The sequence below is a fragment of the Sorex araneus genome, chromosome 6 (genome assembly GCF_027595985.1).
Source record: "Sorex araneus isolate mSorAra2 chromosome 6, mSorAra2.pri, whole genome shotgun sequence".
Lineage (NCBI taxonomy): Eukaryota > Metazoa > Chordata > Mammalia > Eulipotyphla > Soricidae > Sorex > Sorex araneus.
Window position 1 is genome coordinate 69419951 of NC_073307.1, and position 19191 is coordinate 69439141.

At 43.0% G+C, this 19191-nt stretch overlaps 2 protein-coding genes across 2 annotated transcripts in view; both read left to right on the forward strand.

Annotated features, from left to right (window-relative positions):
* The first annotated feature begins 9042 nt into the window (after positions 1-9042).
* Positions 9043-19191, forward strand: part of PRICKLE1 (prickle planar cell polarity protein 1) — a 128811-nt gene continuing 118662 nt past the window's right edge. Inside the window, exon 1 of the mRNA XM_055143399.1 lies at positions 9043-9160. The gene's annotated coding sequence lies outside the window, so the exon portion shown is untranslated. The remainder of the gene's footprint in view (positions 9161-19191) is intronic.
* Positions 15718-16222, forward strand: LOC129405822 (60S ribosomal protein L22-like 1). Its single transcript, XM_055143400.1, has one exon. The coding sequence runs from the start codon at positions 15760-15762 to the stop codon at positions 16123-16125; it is 366 nt and encodes a 121-aa protein (XP_054999375.1). The 5' UTR covers positions 15718-15759; the 3' UTR covers positions 16126-16222.

A 19191-nucleotide genomic window follows, 5' to 3' on the forward strand; every position in this document is an offset into this window, starting at 1 on the left:
AACAATCCTGAAACTCAAATGGAACAGCAAGCGCCCACGAATAGCTAAAGCAATTCTCAGGAAAAAAATAAAGATGGGAGGCATCACCTTCCCAACCTCAAACTGCACTACAAAGTGGTAATAATTAAAACAGCATGCTATTGGAACAAGGACAGATCCACAGACTAATGGAATAGGGGTGAATATCCTTACACACACCCTCAAATATATGATCATCTAATCTTTGATAAGGGAGCAGGAAATGTGAAGTGGAGCAAGGAAAGCCTCTTTAACAATTGGAGCTGACAAAATTGTACAGCAACATGCAAAAAATGAGCTCAGACCTTTACCTAACACCATGCACAAAAGTCAGATCAAAATGGAATGAAGACCTCAACATCAGACCAGAATCCATAAGGTACATTGAAGAAGAGGCCGGCAAAACCCTCCACAACATTGAAGCTAAAGGTATCATCAAAGACTCAATGCCACTGACCAAGCAAGTGGAAACAAAGATAAACAAATGGGACACTCTTAAACTATCTGCACCTCAAAAGAAACAGTGACCAGAATACAAAGACAGTCTACAGAATGGGAAAGGATATTCACCCAATACCCATCTGATAAAGGGTTGATATCAAGGATATACAAGGCAATGGTTGAACTCTACAAGAAGAAAACATCCAATCCCATCAGAAAATGGGGTGATCAAATGATCAGGAACTTTATCAAAGAAGAAATCTAAATGACCAAAAGGCACATGAAAAAATGCTCTTCATCACCAATCATGAGGGAAATGCAGATCAAAACAACAATGATATGTCATCTCACACCACAAAGACTGGCGCACTTCCAAAAGAACAAAAGCAACTGGTGTTGGCATGGATTTGGGGAGAAGAGGACCCTCCTTCACTGCTAGTCGGAATGCTGACTGGTTCAACCTTCTTGGAAAACAATATGGATGTTTCTCAAAAAACTAGAAATTGAGCTCCCATTTGACCCAGCAATACCAGTTCTGGGAATATACCCCAGAGATTTAAAAAAAAAAAAATACAGTCTCCGGCCGAGTTTCGACCCGGGTGCCCATGCCTCTGCACAGCCGGTGGATGTAGAACGAGCAGGAACCAGAGACAGCTTTAGGATTTGGGGTTCCAGCAAGTGCTTGCAACCATGTATGGAGACTGTGAACTAAGCTTTTGCTACATGCTGTTCCAGGAAGGGAAATGATTCATTTTCCAACTTAAATCTTCGCGGATTTAATTACTAGAATACAGAAATTGTAAACTGTAGCGGCCGCGCAACATTTTTTCTCTTCATTCTCATCAGTGGAAAACTTATTATCAAATATTTCCTTGTTAATAGAGCTGTATTCTTGGGGGATAAATTCCAACAAAAATAGTGAGTCTGTTTTGAAACTCCAACAACAATAGTGAGTTGTGTTTTGTAATCTGGAATGTAATCAAGGTAAAGAGAAAAGGAAGTGAAATTATCAGTCACGCACGGGGGGGGGTAGTTTGGGGGGTGAGGGGTGGGATGTATACTCGTTTTTTTGTTTTTGTTTTTGTTTTGTTTTTATTGGTGGTGGAATATGGGCACTGGTGAAGGGATGGGTGTTGGAGCATTGTATAACTGAGATATAAGCCTGAGAACTTTGTAACTTTCCACTTGGTGATTCAATAAAATAAATTTAAAAAAAAATTTAAAAAAATACAGTAGAGTTGACATCAGCACTTGTATGTTTTTTGCAGCACTATTTACAATAGCCAGAATCTAGAAAAAACCCGAGTGCCTGAGAACAGATAACTGGCTAAAGAAACTTTGGTACATCTACACAATATGCAGCTGTTAGAAAAGATGAAATAATGAAATTTGCATATAAGTGGAACATTGCAAACCTAAGAAACTATGTGAATCACAGCATCTAAATTAAAAAATATTAATAAAATAACAAAGAAGCACTGCTGCCAAAGAAATTGTATAGAGGGTAAGGTAGAGCCTTGCATTCAGCTGATATAGGTTCAACTAATATGATCCCCTGAGCACCATCAGAAACAGTCTCTGAGCATAGAGCCAGGAGCCAGTCATGAGCACCACTGAGTATGGGGAAAAAAGGAAGGGAGGGAGGAAGGGAGGGAGGGAGGAAGGAAGGAAGGAAGGAAGGAAGGAAGGAAGGAAGGAAGGAAGGAAGGAAGGAAGGAAGGAAGGAAGGAAGGAAGGAAAAATTATAAAACAAACGTAGGCACATGGAGTCAATAAATAAACCCACCCATGTATGCTAACCTAGTCTACATTAAAGAAACTAGCTTCAAGAAATGGTACTTTAACAAATGGTTCTAGGCAAACTACATAGACACATGCAAAAATAAAACTATTTATAGAAAGATTGCTATTTCAAACCATACATACACAGAAAGGGTTAAAAGAAGACTTATGATAAACATAAAATATAGGTGTTATACTCCAGGACCTCAATATCAGAGATGTATTTGGATACTTAATTCCAATGGCAAGGAAAACCCAAAGCAGGAATAAACAAATAGTACTACATCACATTTGAAACATTTTCCAACGACAATTCTACCCAAAGTAATATACAGATTCAACTCAGGTCCTATTAAATTACCCATGACATCTTTTAAAGACATAGACAAAATACTACTGAAATGTATATAGAGTAATAACATCCCCCACCCCACCCCTGGGAGAGGTTGTTAGATAAAACAACCCTTGGATAAAAAATGAAGATGGGAGGCTTCTCTTTGCTCAATTTTAAATTACAATATCAAGCAATAATAATCAATAATGAATAAGGACAGACTCTCGGACCAATGAGAATAAGGACAGATTCTCAGTACTGGAACAATGATAGACTCTCAAATCAATGAAATAGAATCGACCAGAGATAGATTCTCAAGTACATGATCAACAAAGCTTTGATAAAGGAGCGAAGAGTATGAACTGGAGTAAGGAAGGCCTCTTTAGCAAATGAGGTGTGGAAACTGCTCCATCATGTGCAAAAGATGAAAAATAAACCCAAAACCTACCTCATGTCAAATGCACAAAAGTCAATTCAAAATGGATTGAAGGCCTCAATATCAAACCCCAAACCATAAATTATACTGAGGAAAACAGGCAGAATACTTCATGATTTGATGTCACTGGCCAAGGAAATGGAAGCAAAGTTAAACAAGTAGGACTACATCAAATTAATAAGTTCTGTGCCACAAAAGAAATAACCAGAAAAAAAGGTATCATACAGATAAAGTGATAATATTTGGCCCCCATTCATCTGACAAATGGTTAATATCCAAGATATGCAAAGCACTTGTAAAACTTAACAATATGAAACAATCAACCCCATCAAAAAAATGGGGACAAGAAATGAACAGAAGCTTCTCAAGGAAGATGGTCTGTAAGCATATAAAGAGTAATAGCCAATGGCAATTTAGCCTAAGAAATGATCTACAGAGCTTAACTTATTATGTCAGAGACACGGGCAGGAGAATTTTAGGAAACAATGAGAAGTGGTCACTACAATGGAGGGTACAGGGTTGGCATGTTGCACGCAGGAACCTATCATTAATAATATCACAAAATAAATCTTCCCCCTTTGATTTTTGAGCAACACCCAGCAGTGCTCAGGGTCTACTCCTGGCTCTGAGTTCAGGGATCACTGAGAGGGATAATACGTGGTGCTGTGGATCAAATGTGTGAGTGTTGATGGAGAGATGAGGGGGAGGGAGGTTGCAAGTCAATAGTAGAGGGAAATGGACACTGTGTGTGTGTGCATGTTGGAATTCCTAGGCATCAAACCCTACTACTGACAGTATTGTAGATCATGGTGAGTAGAACAAAATTTAAATACATAAAATAAAATGTGTGAATATACCTATACACATGCCCCCAGACACACATATGAATATTATCACCTTTCTTAAAATTACTTTATGTTTGAGGACTTCTTTTCCCGGGAAGCCTTCCCCCCACCCCCCATCATCTTGTTCTTTTCAACTATGTGACTTGCCCCTGACATCCCTCAGAGCACTCTGACTCTCTGACATTATTCCAATTTTCACATACTTGGTGGACTCGTGCACAAAGTGAAGTGATTTAAATTGCCCCTTCAGAAAAATGAATTTCAGGGGCTAAGATGATAGCGGGACGGGCACTTGCCTTGCATACAGCCCACCAAGATTTGCTCCCCAGCACCAAACATTATGCCTGAGACTACGAGGAGCAGTCACTGAGTGCAGAGCCAGGAATAAGCCCTGAGCACTGCCAGATGTGGCTCCCCCTGGAAAAAAAAAGATAATAAATATTAGTGAATCAGGGTATAAAAAATAACCCCCCAAAAAAACCTCTTCTGTAAAGATATTGTTAATGACGTTGTCCATCACTGTTCTAAAGTGTTCTTCATAAACACTGGAAGTCTTTGGTATATCACCAGTTGTGTTCCTCCTAATATGACAGCCTTATACTAGACACACTTTAAACTGTATATGATGTATGTTGTCCTTATAACATTGACTGTTAGAAATCTAATTGTTTCCACTTTCTATGAGATGCATTTAATGAATTTTCTCTTTCTTTCTTCTCATTACCTACCTATTTTCAAATTATGTTAACTTGCTTTTATTTTCAAAAAAGGTGGTGCTTGAGTAGGATTTTAAACAATAAGCAAAAGTAAGTTAATTAAAAGGGCTGTTATCAGTGGGTAAAAGCACAGTCACAAAATACTTCGATACTCTCAAAGAGCTGTGACTAGCAGGATAACAAAGGTGGAGCTGAGCAAAAGCAGAGGAACACACTGAGAGTACCGGGAGAGACCTCTAGGCTAACCAGAAAGGGCACTCCGCATCCAACAGCCTTAGGACACCAGGCAGGATGTCCAGCAGGGGAACATATCTTACATTTGAATTCATGAATAACATATGTTATCAAGACTAACTCAGCCTAGAAACACTGAGTGGGGTTGAATGTACAGTGCAGGAAAAGGAGTCCCACATGTGAGCAAATCAGACCCACAGGGAGTCGGAACTAAGAAAATGCCCAAGCCCAAGAAACAGAAAGGGTTGGCCAACACCATCAGCTTCTCGCATTTTCAAGTCCCAAGCTTGTGGTCAGAAGTGCTCCGAGTGCTTTGTCTTCATGTGAAAGAAGTCCAGAAGGATTCACAGCTTGGTGGGGTATCACCTTCAGAGGCGTGGTCTGTCAGAACCAAGTATTGCAGATGGGGTACTTTAAACAGCAATTTTTGCCCAATTCCCAAAGACTTTGAGCCTAAGAACAAGGAAGGGATGGTTCTTTCTGGGGACTGTGAAGAATATCAGAATTTTTGTTGTGAAGACTATTGATTGTAGTTTAGTTGTTATTTAACACATGGTTAAGTGTTTATGATTTTGATGCACAAAGTTACTGCACCTCACCACCACCAAACTGTGCAGTTCCCTCCGCACTGTCCTTCAGTAACTTTTAGTCCCCCTCTTCCTTCCTCTCCCCCACCCACTTTCCGCCCTTCTCTCACTGCGCGGTAATCTCAAGTTTGTCACAAGAGGTCAAGGATTTGCCATATGCACATTGTTCTGTTTCCTTTTGTATGTGTTCTGGGAAATGACAAGAAGTGGAATGACTAGGTCATATGGAACTTCCACTCTTAATTTTCTGAGAAGTCTCCAGACTTTTCCACAAAGGGGTTAACCAGACATTGCCACTGAAAGTGAACGAGGGTTGCATATTTACCACATCCCTGCCAACTTAGATTATTTCCCATATTCTCTGATATATGCCATTTTCACTAGTTGTGAGATGATATAGCATTGGCACTTTGATACTTCTGTGATAACACGTGATGGCAAGCACTTTTACATAACCCTAAAGTAGTTTCTTTGCAGTCCTAAGGTAGTTTTATGAGACTCTGGAGACCAAGTGTTCACATTTCAATTTATTCCAAAGGTGCTGCCAGTGTACCATCTAAAGCAACGTTCCTCTTGAGAGAACAATCATGTGCCCTATTGTGCCCAACATGTTTGATTGACATGTTACTGAACATGTAACCAATACTCTAAAAATAAAACCTATGTGAAGTTATGCAAGTTAATAGAGAGCAATTACTCCTCTGTTATCAAACTAGTTCTTGTAATAAAGCTGCATTTCCTCAATTTATAGAACATGGAAGAAATCTAAATGAAGCCTCTGTTAATAGTCTCTTTATGATAGTCTTCTCCATCTTAACTCAGGCTGCTACAGAGAAGGACATTCTCCTGAAGATTTGACTGTAGGACTTAAACATTGCTAGCCTCTGCTTCATCCTGCATTGATTCTATTCCACCCTGTCATTCAGGGTTCTAGGAATTATTTCATTTGAAGTACTTGATCTAGACAATAGATATATAGATGCTCAATGGTGCTACCTAGGAAAATGAACCCTTCTACTCCCTAAAAGTTCTGACTTTCATATCTCTGTGGTGGGATGAATCAGTTTGTCTTTTTTCTTGTGCAGCTGTAGAGAATAAACTAAATGTTCATAGAACATGGAAGCATTTGTTACCCTGGTAAGATAATCAGATGCAACTTAAGGATTAATTCCAGTAAAATATTGAGGAATGAGACTACTAGGTTGTTATCCTCCAGAATCTAGTCAGTTACACATACAACTAGCAAACATTTAGTTGAAAAGCAAAGGCCTTGTTCCCTAAGTGATCTGTACTGAGAGGATAAAGACTCAGCTGTTATCTAGGCGAGAGCAGAGTCTTGAGTGCAAGGAATCGGAGTCAGATTTGACATTGCCGAGATGAGCATTAAGGGTAAATACTTCCCTGGATGTTTACTGAGTTCAGATATTATTTCCTTACATCCTCTTTTGCATCAGTTCTTTGGTTAAGTGGTTTCTTACTTTACTCCCAATAAAAGTGGAAAATATTTATTTAGTGTTTTGAAAAACTCTGATATTGCAAATTTACTTTCTTTTGCTCTCTCTCTCTCTCTCTCTCTCTCTCTCTCTCTCTCTCTCTCTCTCTCTCTCTCTCTCTCTCTCTCTCTCTCTCTCTCTCTCTCTTCCCACCATAACGGGGCAGATGTCTCAACACAAGAGAGGAGGGTGCCATGCTGCTGGATACCAGGCCATTCCAGAGGTGCTGGGGCCCTCCAGAGCCACACTTGGCAGCAGCAGGAAGTACTTCCAGGGCTGCCCTCCTTGGTGCTCCAGGTATCCTGTGGCGCCCGGAATCAAGCCTGGCCTAACCAGTGTGCTATCTCCTACCCTTTGTTTTGATTTTCTTAAAGGAAAAAAATGGCATTCATCAACATACCCACCACCCACCCACACATCTTTATCTTCCATGGAGTAGGAAGGGAGGTCAAAGGGTGCCCTGCTTTGCAGAGACACTAGTCAAGTCGGGGTTGGCAGCTGCCCTTGCGTCTCCCCTTTGCAAGGGCAGAAAGAAATAGAGCCCACGCAGTATGAGATCGCTCATCTGGAACTAGGGCAGAAATGTCAAAGCAGAACTCTCAGGCTGAGACCCAGTTTATCAAGTGCAAATACATACATACATATACAGATAGATGTCTGGGAGTTCAGCCCTGGGAGTTGGGTAGAGTGAAAACATGGAAAGCAACCTGAGCATTTAGAAACGATCGTCGCAATCAAATTAGTACTTTCTAAGATATTTTTGAGCATGTACGCCCATGCTAACCAAGGTCAAACCCCAAACACTGGGGTGAGGGCAGAAGTTGTCACGTTGGAGTTTCTTCGAGGTGAGCCGGGCTTTGAGGGGCAGAAGCGACTAGATACGACCTTCGGCTTCTTGCTCTGAGGCAAAGACAATCCAGCTGAGGGGGTTACCCCAGAAGGGACCAAATCCAAAAGGTTCGCAGCTGACAAAATCGAAAAATGTAAGTAACACCCCACGCAGCGCCCTCAATCCAAAGGGAAGGGACTTCAAGAGGTCGCGGCAAACCTTAAGATCAGAGGAAACTGGGTATCCGTCCGCGCCCCGACCCCCACTCCCACCTTCATCTTGTAAGTGTGCATGTGTGTGTGCATGTGTGTGTGCGCGTGCGTGCATGTATGTGTGCGCGTGTGGACATGTGTGTATGTATGTGCGTATATGTGCGTGTGTGCACGTGCCTGCGGGTGTGTGTATGTGCTTGTGTCTGTGCGCATGTGTGTTTGTGTATGTGCGTGCGTGTGTCTGTGTATGCGTGTGCGTGTGCATGCGCTTGTGTGTGGGAGTATGTGTGTGTGCGTGAGTGCATGTGCTCGTGTGTCCGTGTGTGTCTGCGTGTGCGTGCGTGTGCGTGAATGGATGTGCGCGTGTGTGCGTGTGTGTGCCTGCGAGTGTGTGCATGTGTGCGTCTGCGTGAGTGTGTGCGTGAATAAATGTGCGCGCGTGTGTGCCTGAGTGTGTGTGTGTGTGTGTGTGTGTATGTGTGTGTGTGCGCGCGCGCGCGCGTGTGCGCGTGTTAGGAATCAGGGGCGGGACTCAGCGCTGAGCCGCTGGGGGTTGTACTTGCGCGCTGAGAACTCGGCGGCTCAGGACCCCGCCGCAGCCCCTGCCCGGACCCTCGGCCCGGACTCTGCGGCGGTGTCCGCGCTCCGCGTTTTCGCTCCAGCCCGGCCCCGCCGAGGGCGGGGTGCGGCGGCGCGGCTGGGCTGGGCTGGGAGGCGCGGCGCGGTCCGCAGCGGGAGCGCCCGAGCCGCAGCCGGAGCCGCAGCCGGAGCGGGAGCCGCAGCCGCAGCCGCAGCCGGGAGAGCGCCGGGAGCCCCGCGCGGGAGCCGCAGCCGCAGCCGCAGCCGCAGCCGCAGCCGCAGCCGCAGCCGGAGCCGCAGCCGGAGCCGGAGCCGGGAGAGCGCCGGGAGCCCCGCGCGGGAGCCGCAGCCGGAGCCGCAGCCGCAGCCGCAGCCGGAGCCCCGCGCGGGAGCCGCAGCCGGAGCCGCAGCCGCAGCCGGAGCCGCAGCGGGAGCCGGGGCTGAGGCCGGGCGTGGGGGTGGGCGGGGGCGGCCGCGCGGGGTCCTCACCAGCCCTGGGCGCCGCCGCCCCCGCCGAGCCGGCCATGCCCGCGGCGCGCCCCCTGCCCTGAGCCGCGCGGCCCCGGCCCGGCCGCCGCCGAGGACTCGACCCGGGTCCGGCTGTGCGGGCGGCGGGGACCGGCCCGGCCCCCGACGACGCGGCGGGCGGGACGGGTGAGTGGCCGGCGGGCGGGCGCGGGGGGCGGCGGGGCGCGGGCTCCGGGCAGCCGGGACTGGGCGGCCGCGCGGGCGGGGGGCGGCGGCGCCCCCTCCCCGGGACACAAAGTTGCGACGGGGCCCGTCAGCGCGGTAGTGGCCAGCGGGAGCGGGTCCGACGCAGCCCCGAGCCGTGGGGGTTCCCCGCCCCCGAAGGACCGCGGGCGACCCCTTCGGGGGCTGCGGGCGCTGCGCGGTGCTGGGGGGCTCTGGGAGGGGTTGCACAGACTGTCCCCGGGACGGGGGACGGGGGTCGCGGGCAAGCACCGGGCTCCGGCCTAGGGACGAGCCGGGGTCGAGCCGGGATCGGGCCCTCGGGGTGGGTGCCCAAACCGAGTTTAAAGGGGAGAAGGGAAGGAGGGAGGCGTGGGGGTGGGGAGACGGAGGAAGAGAGGGAGAGAGACAGAGGGGAAGGGAGAGGAAAGGAAGAGAGACAGGGAGGGAGGGAGAGGGAGAGAGAGAGGAAGGAGAGGGAGGGAGAGAGGGAGAGTCAGAGAGAGGGGAAGAGAGAGGAAAGGGAAGAGAGAGAGGGAGGGGGAGAGGGAAAGAGAGGGAGGGAGAGAGAGGGAGAGGGAAATGGAGAGAGGAGAGGAAGAGAGAGAGGGAGGAAAGGGAGGAAGAGAGGGAGAGAGAGACAGAGGAGAGGAAGAGAAGGAGAGAGGGAAAGGGATAAAGAGGAAGAGGGAAAGAGAGGGGGGAGTGAGAGGGAGGAAGAAAAAGGGGGAGAGAGGGAGAGGAGAGAGGGAGAATGGGAGGAAGAGGGGTAAGAGAGAGAGAGGGAGAGAGGTGAGAGCCCTGGGGGAGGGGGAGATTGGGGGGAGAGAGAGAGGGAGAGGGGGGAAAGAGGGGGAGAAAGGGAGAGAGAGGGAAAGTGAGGGAGGAGAAAGAAGGAGAGAAGGGGAGAGAGAGGGAGAGAGGGGAGAGAGAGAGGGAGAGGGGGAGAGAGGGGGGAGAGAGGGAAAGTGAGGGAGGAAAGAGGGGGAGAGAGAGGGAGAGAGATAGGGAGAGGGGGGGAGAGGGAAAGTGAGGGAGGAGAGAGGGGGAGAGAGGGGGGAGAGGGAAAATGAGGGAGGAGGGAGTAGAGCTGCAGCCAGGCCGGGTGCAGAACACACCCTGGGAATCTGCCTAAAGGAAAAGAACACGTGAACCTCCTCGCCCCCAGGACTGTTCAGATGCGTTTGTGCTATAAAAAGCGCGCACACATGTGACTTTTAGGGTGGTTTTATGAAGGACAAATTACACTTAATGAAATGATACCCGTGTATGCCATACAGTTCGGTCTGCTTCGTTTTAATCAGTGCTTCAGATGGCCCTAGCTGCAGTTGGTATTACATAATTGACGTGGCTCACATCCGGTATTCTGAAGTGCTTTGGGGACAAGGGGGACTCGGGGTGTCCCTGCAGACAGCCCCGAGGTGTGCCCTGGTGAGATTTGCCGAGTGTTTGCTGGTTGCCTCCAGATGTGTGAGCTCAGCTGTTGCCTGTCACTTAGGTGACAACTGGCCCTTTCGCGCTAAGCCCTGGCTGTCTCCATGATCTCAGAGAAGTGTCAGTGTCCAGCCCTCTTCCCGGCTCAGGGGCCACTCCGGCCTCTCGAGACGCTGCAGCCCTGTTTGCCCTTCCGGAACAACAAGTCTGTTTCTGACCTGAAAGGAGACAGCCAGATGGAGACATGTTGAATTGAGCACCAACTTCATCCCAAGACTCTGCTTGGAAGGATGGCGCGGTATTTGTCAAGGCCTTTTCTCTGGGACAATATTTACCCCCACCAGGGGATTTTAGACTTCGACAGCAGCCATTTATCATGCTGTCTGGGGAGGCCCCGTTCATGTGGCCTAACCTAGGTGCCTGGGTTTGACCTAGGACAGGAATCTGTCATTGTAACCCAGCTGGAGTCTGAAGGAAGCAAAATACAGCCCCTGCCAGGACCGAGGGCTGCTGGCCGCCGTCCACTGGCCTCTGGGAAACTCAGAAGGTCTCTTGCACGCTCGTCATGACATTTTCATACAAATGATTTAAGGTTAATAGTGCATGCACTCTACATGTTAAAACTAAAAGGTGCTAGAAATAAATAGATGTTGCCCATAGTTAGGAAGCGCAAACTGAACCCCAAAGCTTTTTGAGTAAGTCGTGGTTACCAATAGTTACTCATTCTTGTGAACAAGCACAGAAGGGGAAAAAAGGGAATAAGAAAGGGAGGGAAGGAAGGGGCAGATATTTGGAGGATTAGTGGTATACAGAGGTGGGCATATTGATGTGAATAAATTTAGTAAATTAAGTTTTCCATCCTTAATTTTGTACTACTTGGTTACTTATAAGTGAGCCTATGGAAAAATAGTTTTTTTAATAGGAAAGGTGATACATTTTACTAAAGTGATGAATTCCATCAGTTCTGCTAGCAATACCAATGAACCTTTACAAGTTTATCATGTTTTTTTAAATCAAGTTTTATGGAACCGTCACTTTCTCTACAATAAAGAGGTTATAATGAGTTTTCTTGGATTGCACAAATAAATTTTAATATTAGCTAGGGAGGAAAATAATCTTTATATGGTGAATAATTAACCTACTAAGTTTATTATTTATTTTTTTTGCTTTGTGGTTAAAAATTCCTGGTGGTACTCAGGGCTTACTCCTGGCTCTCCACTCAGGGGTCACTCCTGTAGGGGCTCAGGGGACCATGTGGGATGCTGGGGATCAAATCCACGTTTGCTGAATGCAAGGCCGGAACACTACCCACTGTACTACATCTTCAGCCCCTAACCTACTAAGTTTAGAACCAGATACGTGTGAACCTCTCTCGATCTTAATATTTTCACCTATGATAATTCTGAAAAGACTTTCAGAAAAGAAAATTCAGAAAATAAAAAAGGTTAAAATTTTTAAGTTTTTAAAGGATTTTAAGCAATAATTTAAAATATAAGCTATATATTTTACTTTAAATGTGACAAAAGTTAATTTCTGTAAAATTTAAAGCACAAAAAAATTAAGATTATGAATGATTACTCATAATACTAATGTAATGGAACAAAAATACTCAAAGCTTATATTCAGTAATAAACTTTCGATGGCCTATACCAGTGATTTGGGTTCAATATTATGGGAAAAAATTTTTCAGAAACAATATTGTAGATACCAAGATTAGTTTCCTATTTAAAGTAGTATACAAGGAATACATTTTTCCTTTTCAAAGAGGAAAGTAATTAAAAAAGTAATTTTTTTTTCTATAAGACCCAAACTTTATTTTAAAACATTTTTTCTTTTTTTTTTTACTTTTTTTATTAGTTCATTTTTAATTAGAGAGTCATCGTGAGGGTACAGTTACAGATCCATACATCTTTGTGCTCATGCTTCCCCCATACAAAGTTCGATAACCCATCCCTTCACCAGTGCCCATTCTCCACCACCCGTAAACCCAACATCCCTCCCCCCCTCCCCAGTCCCGTCTCCCCCCACCCCACCCTGCCACTATGGCAGGGAATTCCCTTTTGTTCTCTCTCTCTGATTAGGTGTTGTGGTTTGCAATAAAGGTGTTGAGTGGCCATTGTGTTCAGTTTCTAGTCTGTATTCTGCCCGCCTCACCCTTCCCCCACATGACCTCCAACCACATTTTACTTGGTGGTCCCTTCCCTGAGTTACCCAGAATGAGAGACCAGCCTCCAAGCCATGGAAACAATCTCCTGGTACTTATTTCTACTATTCTTGGGCGTTAGTCTTATAGTCTATTATTCTATATTCCACAGATGAGTGCAATCTTTCTATGTCTGTCTCTCTCTTTCTGACTCATTTCACTTAGCATGATACTTTCCATGTTGATCCACTTATATGCAAATGTCATGACCTCATTTTTTCTAACAGCTGCATAGTATTCCATTGTATAGATGTACCAGAGTTTCTTCAACCAGTCATCTGTTCTAGGGCACTCGGGTTTTTTCCAGATTCTGGCTATTGTAAACAGTGCTGCGGTGAACATATAAGTGCATATGTCACTTCGACTATACTTTTTGGCTTAAAAAAGTAATTTTCATCTATGTTTAGTTGTCTTCCTTTTTTAAGGAAAAATCCCTTTTGTCTTTACATTTAATTTAAAATATCAGTTGTTTAACTCTAGCGTGAAATACTCTATTTTCTTAAAACCAGGTGTAAGTATTCCACAATAAAGAGGAACCAGAGTTAGTACAGTGGGCAGGGCGCTTGCCTTGCATGAGGTTGATATTGATTTGATCCCAGCACCCAATAAGGTTTGCCAAGCTTGCCAGGCACTGAGCTCAGTGCTCTTGTGACTCCCACGCCAACCCCCCCCCCCCCCACACACACACCCATGAGGAGTTAGAAAGTTAGCAAAGCTAATGATTTGTGTATCTTGGTTGTTTGGTGTTTTAAGAGACCATTACTTCTTGTTTTTTGCTTACAGAATAATGCAGTGCCATATCCACTAAGTCTTTAAAAGATTAGTAAGAGCGGATGACTTGGCAGAGTAAACCTTATATATCCAAGTGCCAAGCTCTGCACTAGGGCATTGCTTGAACCCTCAGGGAGCATATGGAGGCACCAGAATAGAGGAGCCACAATGGCCTCAGAAACTGCAGCCGCCTTGAGTTCCTGCACTTCTTCATCCCCGAACATACAGAAATAGCACCTCCGCTTTCCTGGCAGTCAGTAACCACACCTTCTTTATGGTCTTTGCAGTCGAGGAGACTAGATTTGTGCTTTTTGGCAGCGGCAGATTTTGGAGCCCTGGGAAAGGCCTGGTCTTAGACTTCTTAGGAGATCAGCCGATCTCTGTTTCCCTAGTCCCCTCTACTCCGAAATACAGAGGTGGGGAGAAGCTCTACCAAGTCCACTGATGTCATGACACTTTTGGCACAGAGATATCACAGAATAATCTGATCACTTTCCTGTGTGCCAGAATGACACGATTTTTCCAAGAACTGTTTCTGAGCCAGTGGTCCACTGGCACTGTTTCTAGTTACTTGGGAGGGAGAGGGACGGTTCAGATCTCTCAAAAGAAAATGTAGTAATTCTTTCTGTCTCTTTTGTTGCTTGTTTAGGCTGTATTCTAAATGCAACTTGGTTCCTTTTGAAAGGATCTTTCTAGAGCAAGAGTATTTGCCCTTTCTGAACTGACCAGACATTTTCTAGGCTCCTTTCTTATAAAGGGAGATTTCAAATTTAAAGTTAAAATGTCATCTAGCAGAAGCCAATATAAACATTTTTAAACTTAAAGATGTAAACTAGCAAGTAGCTATCATTTATCTTTACTTATCTCCCTCTCCCCTGTCTATAAATTTCTTCCTAAGTGGTCCAAAAAACAACTGACCATATGGTTCTCACTGGTACCTTTGGGGAAAAATTCTTAGAAAAAATAGCTTTCACTTCTAGTAGATTACACTTACCAAAAAAGAGGCCTGTATTATTTCAGTTTTTCTAATACTAAAGTCATATACTCTTTATGAGTTTTGTACCAACTGATGGTTTATAGCATCCACCAGCTTTTGTTTTGCATAGCATCTCTGTTTTCTTCTTTTCTTATTGAGTCTCTGGAAAGAAATATTTGTCAATAATATAGTGAAAATATTGCAGTCAAATGCAGCCGGGTGAGGGGACTTCGCAGCGGAACCTACTGTGACTCAGCGCCCTTCTTTTATCTGCGCACAGAACCCAGAGCTTGCAATTAGGGGCTTTGACTTTGGTAACAATTCTCTTTGAAATGTTTCCAGTTACAGACAATATTGGCCGCTTGTAGCAGCTGAATGCCAAAAAGCATTTCCAAGTGTGTTCCAAGAATCAGGCTATGATTGCTTTTAATTTAAATAAAGGCTATTTGGTTTCCTGTGAACTTTTTTTTTATATATAACTACCTTAACCTAACCTTCCCTCCCCCAACCCGGTTTTTTTTTTTGCCTTAAAAAAAAATCCTCTAAAATAAAATGATAAAATGACCATGGGGCTGGAGCAATAGCACAGCGGGGAGGGCGTTTGCCTTGCACACGGCTGACCCGGGTTCGATTCCCAGCATCCCATATGGTCCCCTGAGCACCACCAGGGGTAATTCCTGAGTGCAGAGCCAGGAGTAACCCCTGTGCATCACCGGGTGTGACCCAAAAAGCAAAAAAAAAAAACAAAAAGAAAACCCACTAAAATAAAATAGCCATTACTTAATATGATACAAAAAGGACTGGTTTTCTAGGATAGCCCTTTGCTTTCTGTAAGCAAACTTGAACTGTTAAGATAAAGGGATTTTTTAAGTGTTTTTTTTTAAAAAAAAGGAAAATTTAAGGAAATATTGTATAACAGTTTGGAGCCAAAGAATAAAGTGGGTGGGGAGGTTATCTAGTAACATATTTTAAGTTGCTAATAGTTTCAAATTTTTCCTACTCTCTTTTTTTGTGGGGGGGGGATCTTTCATTATAATTTACTTTGTAAGTCACTGGAAATTCTTAGGTCTTTTCTTCAAATTCTTATAAATTTTCCTTTTGTGATCCCATGAACATGTGTTCAAAAACACATTAAAAACTAGTGCAAATAGCTCTCGGAGCGCGTGGTGAGCAGCCAACATGGCGCCGAAAGACAAGAAGCCTAAGAGGGCAACCTGGAAGTTTAATTTGGATCTTATGCATCCTGTAGAAGATGGGATTTTTGACTTGGGAAATTTTGAACAGTTTCTGCGAGAGAAGGTTAAAGTGAATGGGAAAACTGGAAATCTCGGGAATGTTGTTCACATTGAACGCCTGAAGAATAAAATCACCGTTGTTTCTGAGAAACAGTTCTCTAAAAGATACTTAAAATATCTTACCAAGAAATACCTTAAGAAGAACAATATCCGTGATCGGCTTCGTGTAGTTGCATCTGATAAGGAAACCTACGAACTCCGCTACTTCCAGATCAGTCAAGATGAAGATGGATCTGAGTCTGAGGATTAGTTTCTGTTTTTTAGCTGAAGCAATACAAGACAAATAAATACCTAAAAATGGACTTGCGGTTTGTTGGTAAATAAAAGATATTCTTGAAAAAAAAAAACTAGTGCAAATAGAAAGTATAATTGGAAGAAATATATTAAAAGAGTATAAAGTGGTCAGTAAGAATATTCTTAAAATGGGGGAGGGAAAGGGGGAACCAGTAAATAATTTCACCATTCTACAGGAATCAGAGTCTTCAGATCTGTCTATTTGTGGGCTTGAAATCTCTGAACACTGAAACCTTTTAAAGCTGTAGTGGTTTAAATCTTTTAATAGCTACCAGATATACTTGACTTATTAAATTTGAAAATAAAAAAATATACAGTCTCAGGACTTTGAGTGAAGTGATTGGTTATAAGACTGGAGGTTTCTGTTTCCAAGATGGTTTTTTGTTGGCCCATTTGAAACACAACACCCAGAGCTAGAGGGTATCCAATAACTGAGGTGCTAAGATGGTCCTAATTAAGGTGTTTTCACATTGGCTCTTTCAGTTCTGGCAAAAACATCCTATAGAATGTAGTGCTTCTTTGGGTTGAACAGTAGTTAACTTGCACAAATGCCAACATCTCTTCTGGCATTTTGGAAATCTTCCATCATATAATAAATGGTGCTGTATAATCCAAATTTGTAAATGCCACATTTCATGTAGCCTCTGCAGAGACAGCTGAAATTACCCCGAGCTGCCAGGCGTCCGTTGGGGTCCCGGAGTAGGTAGCTTTCCAGATCCGCAGCACTATCACTAATGAACTCTAGTGAAGGTCTTGGACCAAACTTAAACAAGGTGTCAGATGACCCTTGTTTAATAATCTGAAGAAGTACCCACCAAGTAGTTTTAGAAATATTTTTTGAAACTGTCTTCTCATTAAGCAAACTTTTGTAGAGGAAATTCGCTCAAGGTAAAATGAGGTTTCTGTTGCGTTACCAGCCGAGCACCTCCGCCTGCCAGACCGTCTCCCCACCTGGGCCCATTGCTATAGTGACAGAACCCACAGTAACTACGGTTGAAATGTAAAGTCTGTTAAAACCGTTTTCTGTGTTGGCCAGTTCTGTGCTAGTTAAAATGCTGTCTTCTGGAGGCATTCATGCACATGCAACACTCTTTCAGTATAAAAATAGTAAACTAAATTGAACCATGCTATAGTTTCAGCAAAGGCATTTGTGCTTCTGTTGTTCTCACTGATAAGAAAATAATATGGTAATATTTTGAAGAAACTCTTAACTTGTTAACCATAATTGATATTCCCAACTATGTTATTTTCATGCTTGAATAATCTAAATTCTTTGAGGTCTGAAAAATAGCTAGATAATGTAGCATTTTGTTTTCTTTATAACATATTCTCCCAAACGATTTAAGTAACTGCTAGATTTTTATGTAAGAAGACTATTTAGTGTTCTAATATTGAACTACTCATAATGTGCATCAAAAAAGAGCTGGCATTTAAAATTCTTCTGTGACTAAGAAATTAATAAGTATGTGTAATGCTTGAAATATATACATGTTACATAATTTTAGGAAGAGATAAAGTTAGGTCTGAAGTGCATTAGAGGATCACAGATGTTTCTTGTAAGCAAATGCATATGCTTCATAGGAATTTCTAATGCTCAGCTTTGTTCATTGCAAGGATCATGTGCATAATTTCATTGAGTTGCCTTAGTTCTTACACAAGCCTTGAGAAAGGAACTGAAGTGATAAATGACTTTCCTCTCACCTAGTTTTGAAATGCTCTTTCTTTTCATGTTTTGTGAATGTAAAAGGAAGGGAATAAAATATAGAAAGAAGATGTTTGTGTCTAACTAACTTAAATCATTTAAGTTTCCTCTGTGGCCTTCTGAAGGCTTAAATAGCTTGGAAGGCTAATAGCCAAAAACGTGTCCTCAAGTACTGCCAAATATATAAAAAGCAAAGCAATCGTATTACGATATTAAAAATGTGTTTTTAGCCTTCTCTTTTTTTACAAAATAAAACTGAAAAAAATCACTTTCCCTTTTCCCCCTCTTTAGACACAGAAAGCAACATTAGTTACTATTTATTGCACATCTAAAACAAGAAACTGATAGGAATAATGATATTTGTATGGGAGTGTTTTGAACTGGCTTGATTTGGCAGTCAAGGAACCAGAAAGCAGAAAGAAACCAGGTTATTATTATGATGTGAAATTGTTATTCTTTTCTTAATTTTATTGTTTTACCTGTAGACACTGGTTTTTTACTTTGGTTTGGTAAACCTGTCCGTTTATTCTGTTTTTTCTTGAGCAGAGATTCAAGAAAAGAAAGTGGTCTTATGGCATATAGCAGAGAGGGTGAGATTTGTGGCCAGTCTTTTAGTCTTTTGGGCCTCAATCTGCTTATATTTAAATGAGAGAATAGGTCTAAATTAATACGTATAAATAAAGGTTTTTGATGTAAGCATTTATGGAGTTTTTGCAAAATGGAAATGCACAAAGATTTTAAGGTTTAAGGTCAAATCATGCATATTTAACTTGAAGGTATCCAGAGGTAACTTAATGCACAGCTTTCGTCATTAAATTAGATAATCTTAAACATTTCCTTCTAGTTCTGTAATTTTATGTTTCTAATTCTGCTGGAGTGAACTGCTTTGCTTTTCTTCTTTTCTTTTCACTCCTTTGATTTGCTTCTTTCCTTTTCCTTTCCTCTCCTTTTTTCATCATTATTTGTTCATTCTATGCACATTGCTAATGTTGCTATCAAAATTTTATAGGCATCATTTTAATCCAATTCCACAAAGATCTACACATGTTTGTTCATTGTATATACCTAATGTTTAACAGAGTGCTGAGCATAGTAAATGACACTTTACAAACACTAAAATATCAGGAATATTTTTGAAAATATAATGATATGTTTTCAAATAATAAACTCTGTATGATTTTTTTAAATCAACCTCCAGACATGAAAGTACCAGAGGTACTTTCACATAAAGTACCTCCAAATTGAAAGAAGTGGGTATAAATATTCACCTCAAAAAGAAATACAGTATTTACCTTATGTTTTCCAGATTTTAGAAATAAA

Coding starts and splice junctions, on each gene's coding strand:
- LOC129405822 (XM_055143400.1), top strand. CDS start 15,760: ATGGCGCCGAAAGACAAGAAGCCTAAGAGGGCAACCTGGAAGTTTAAT.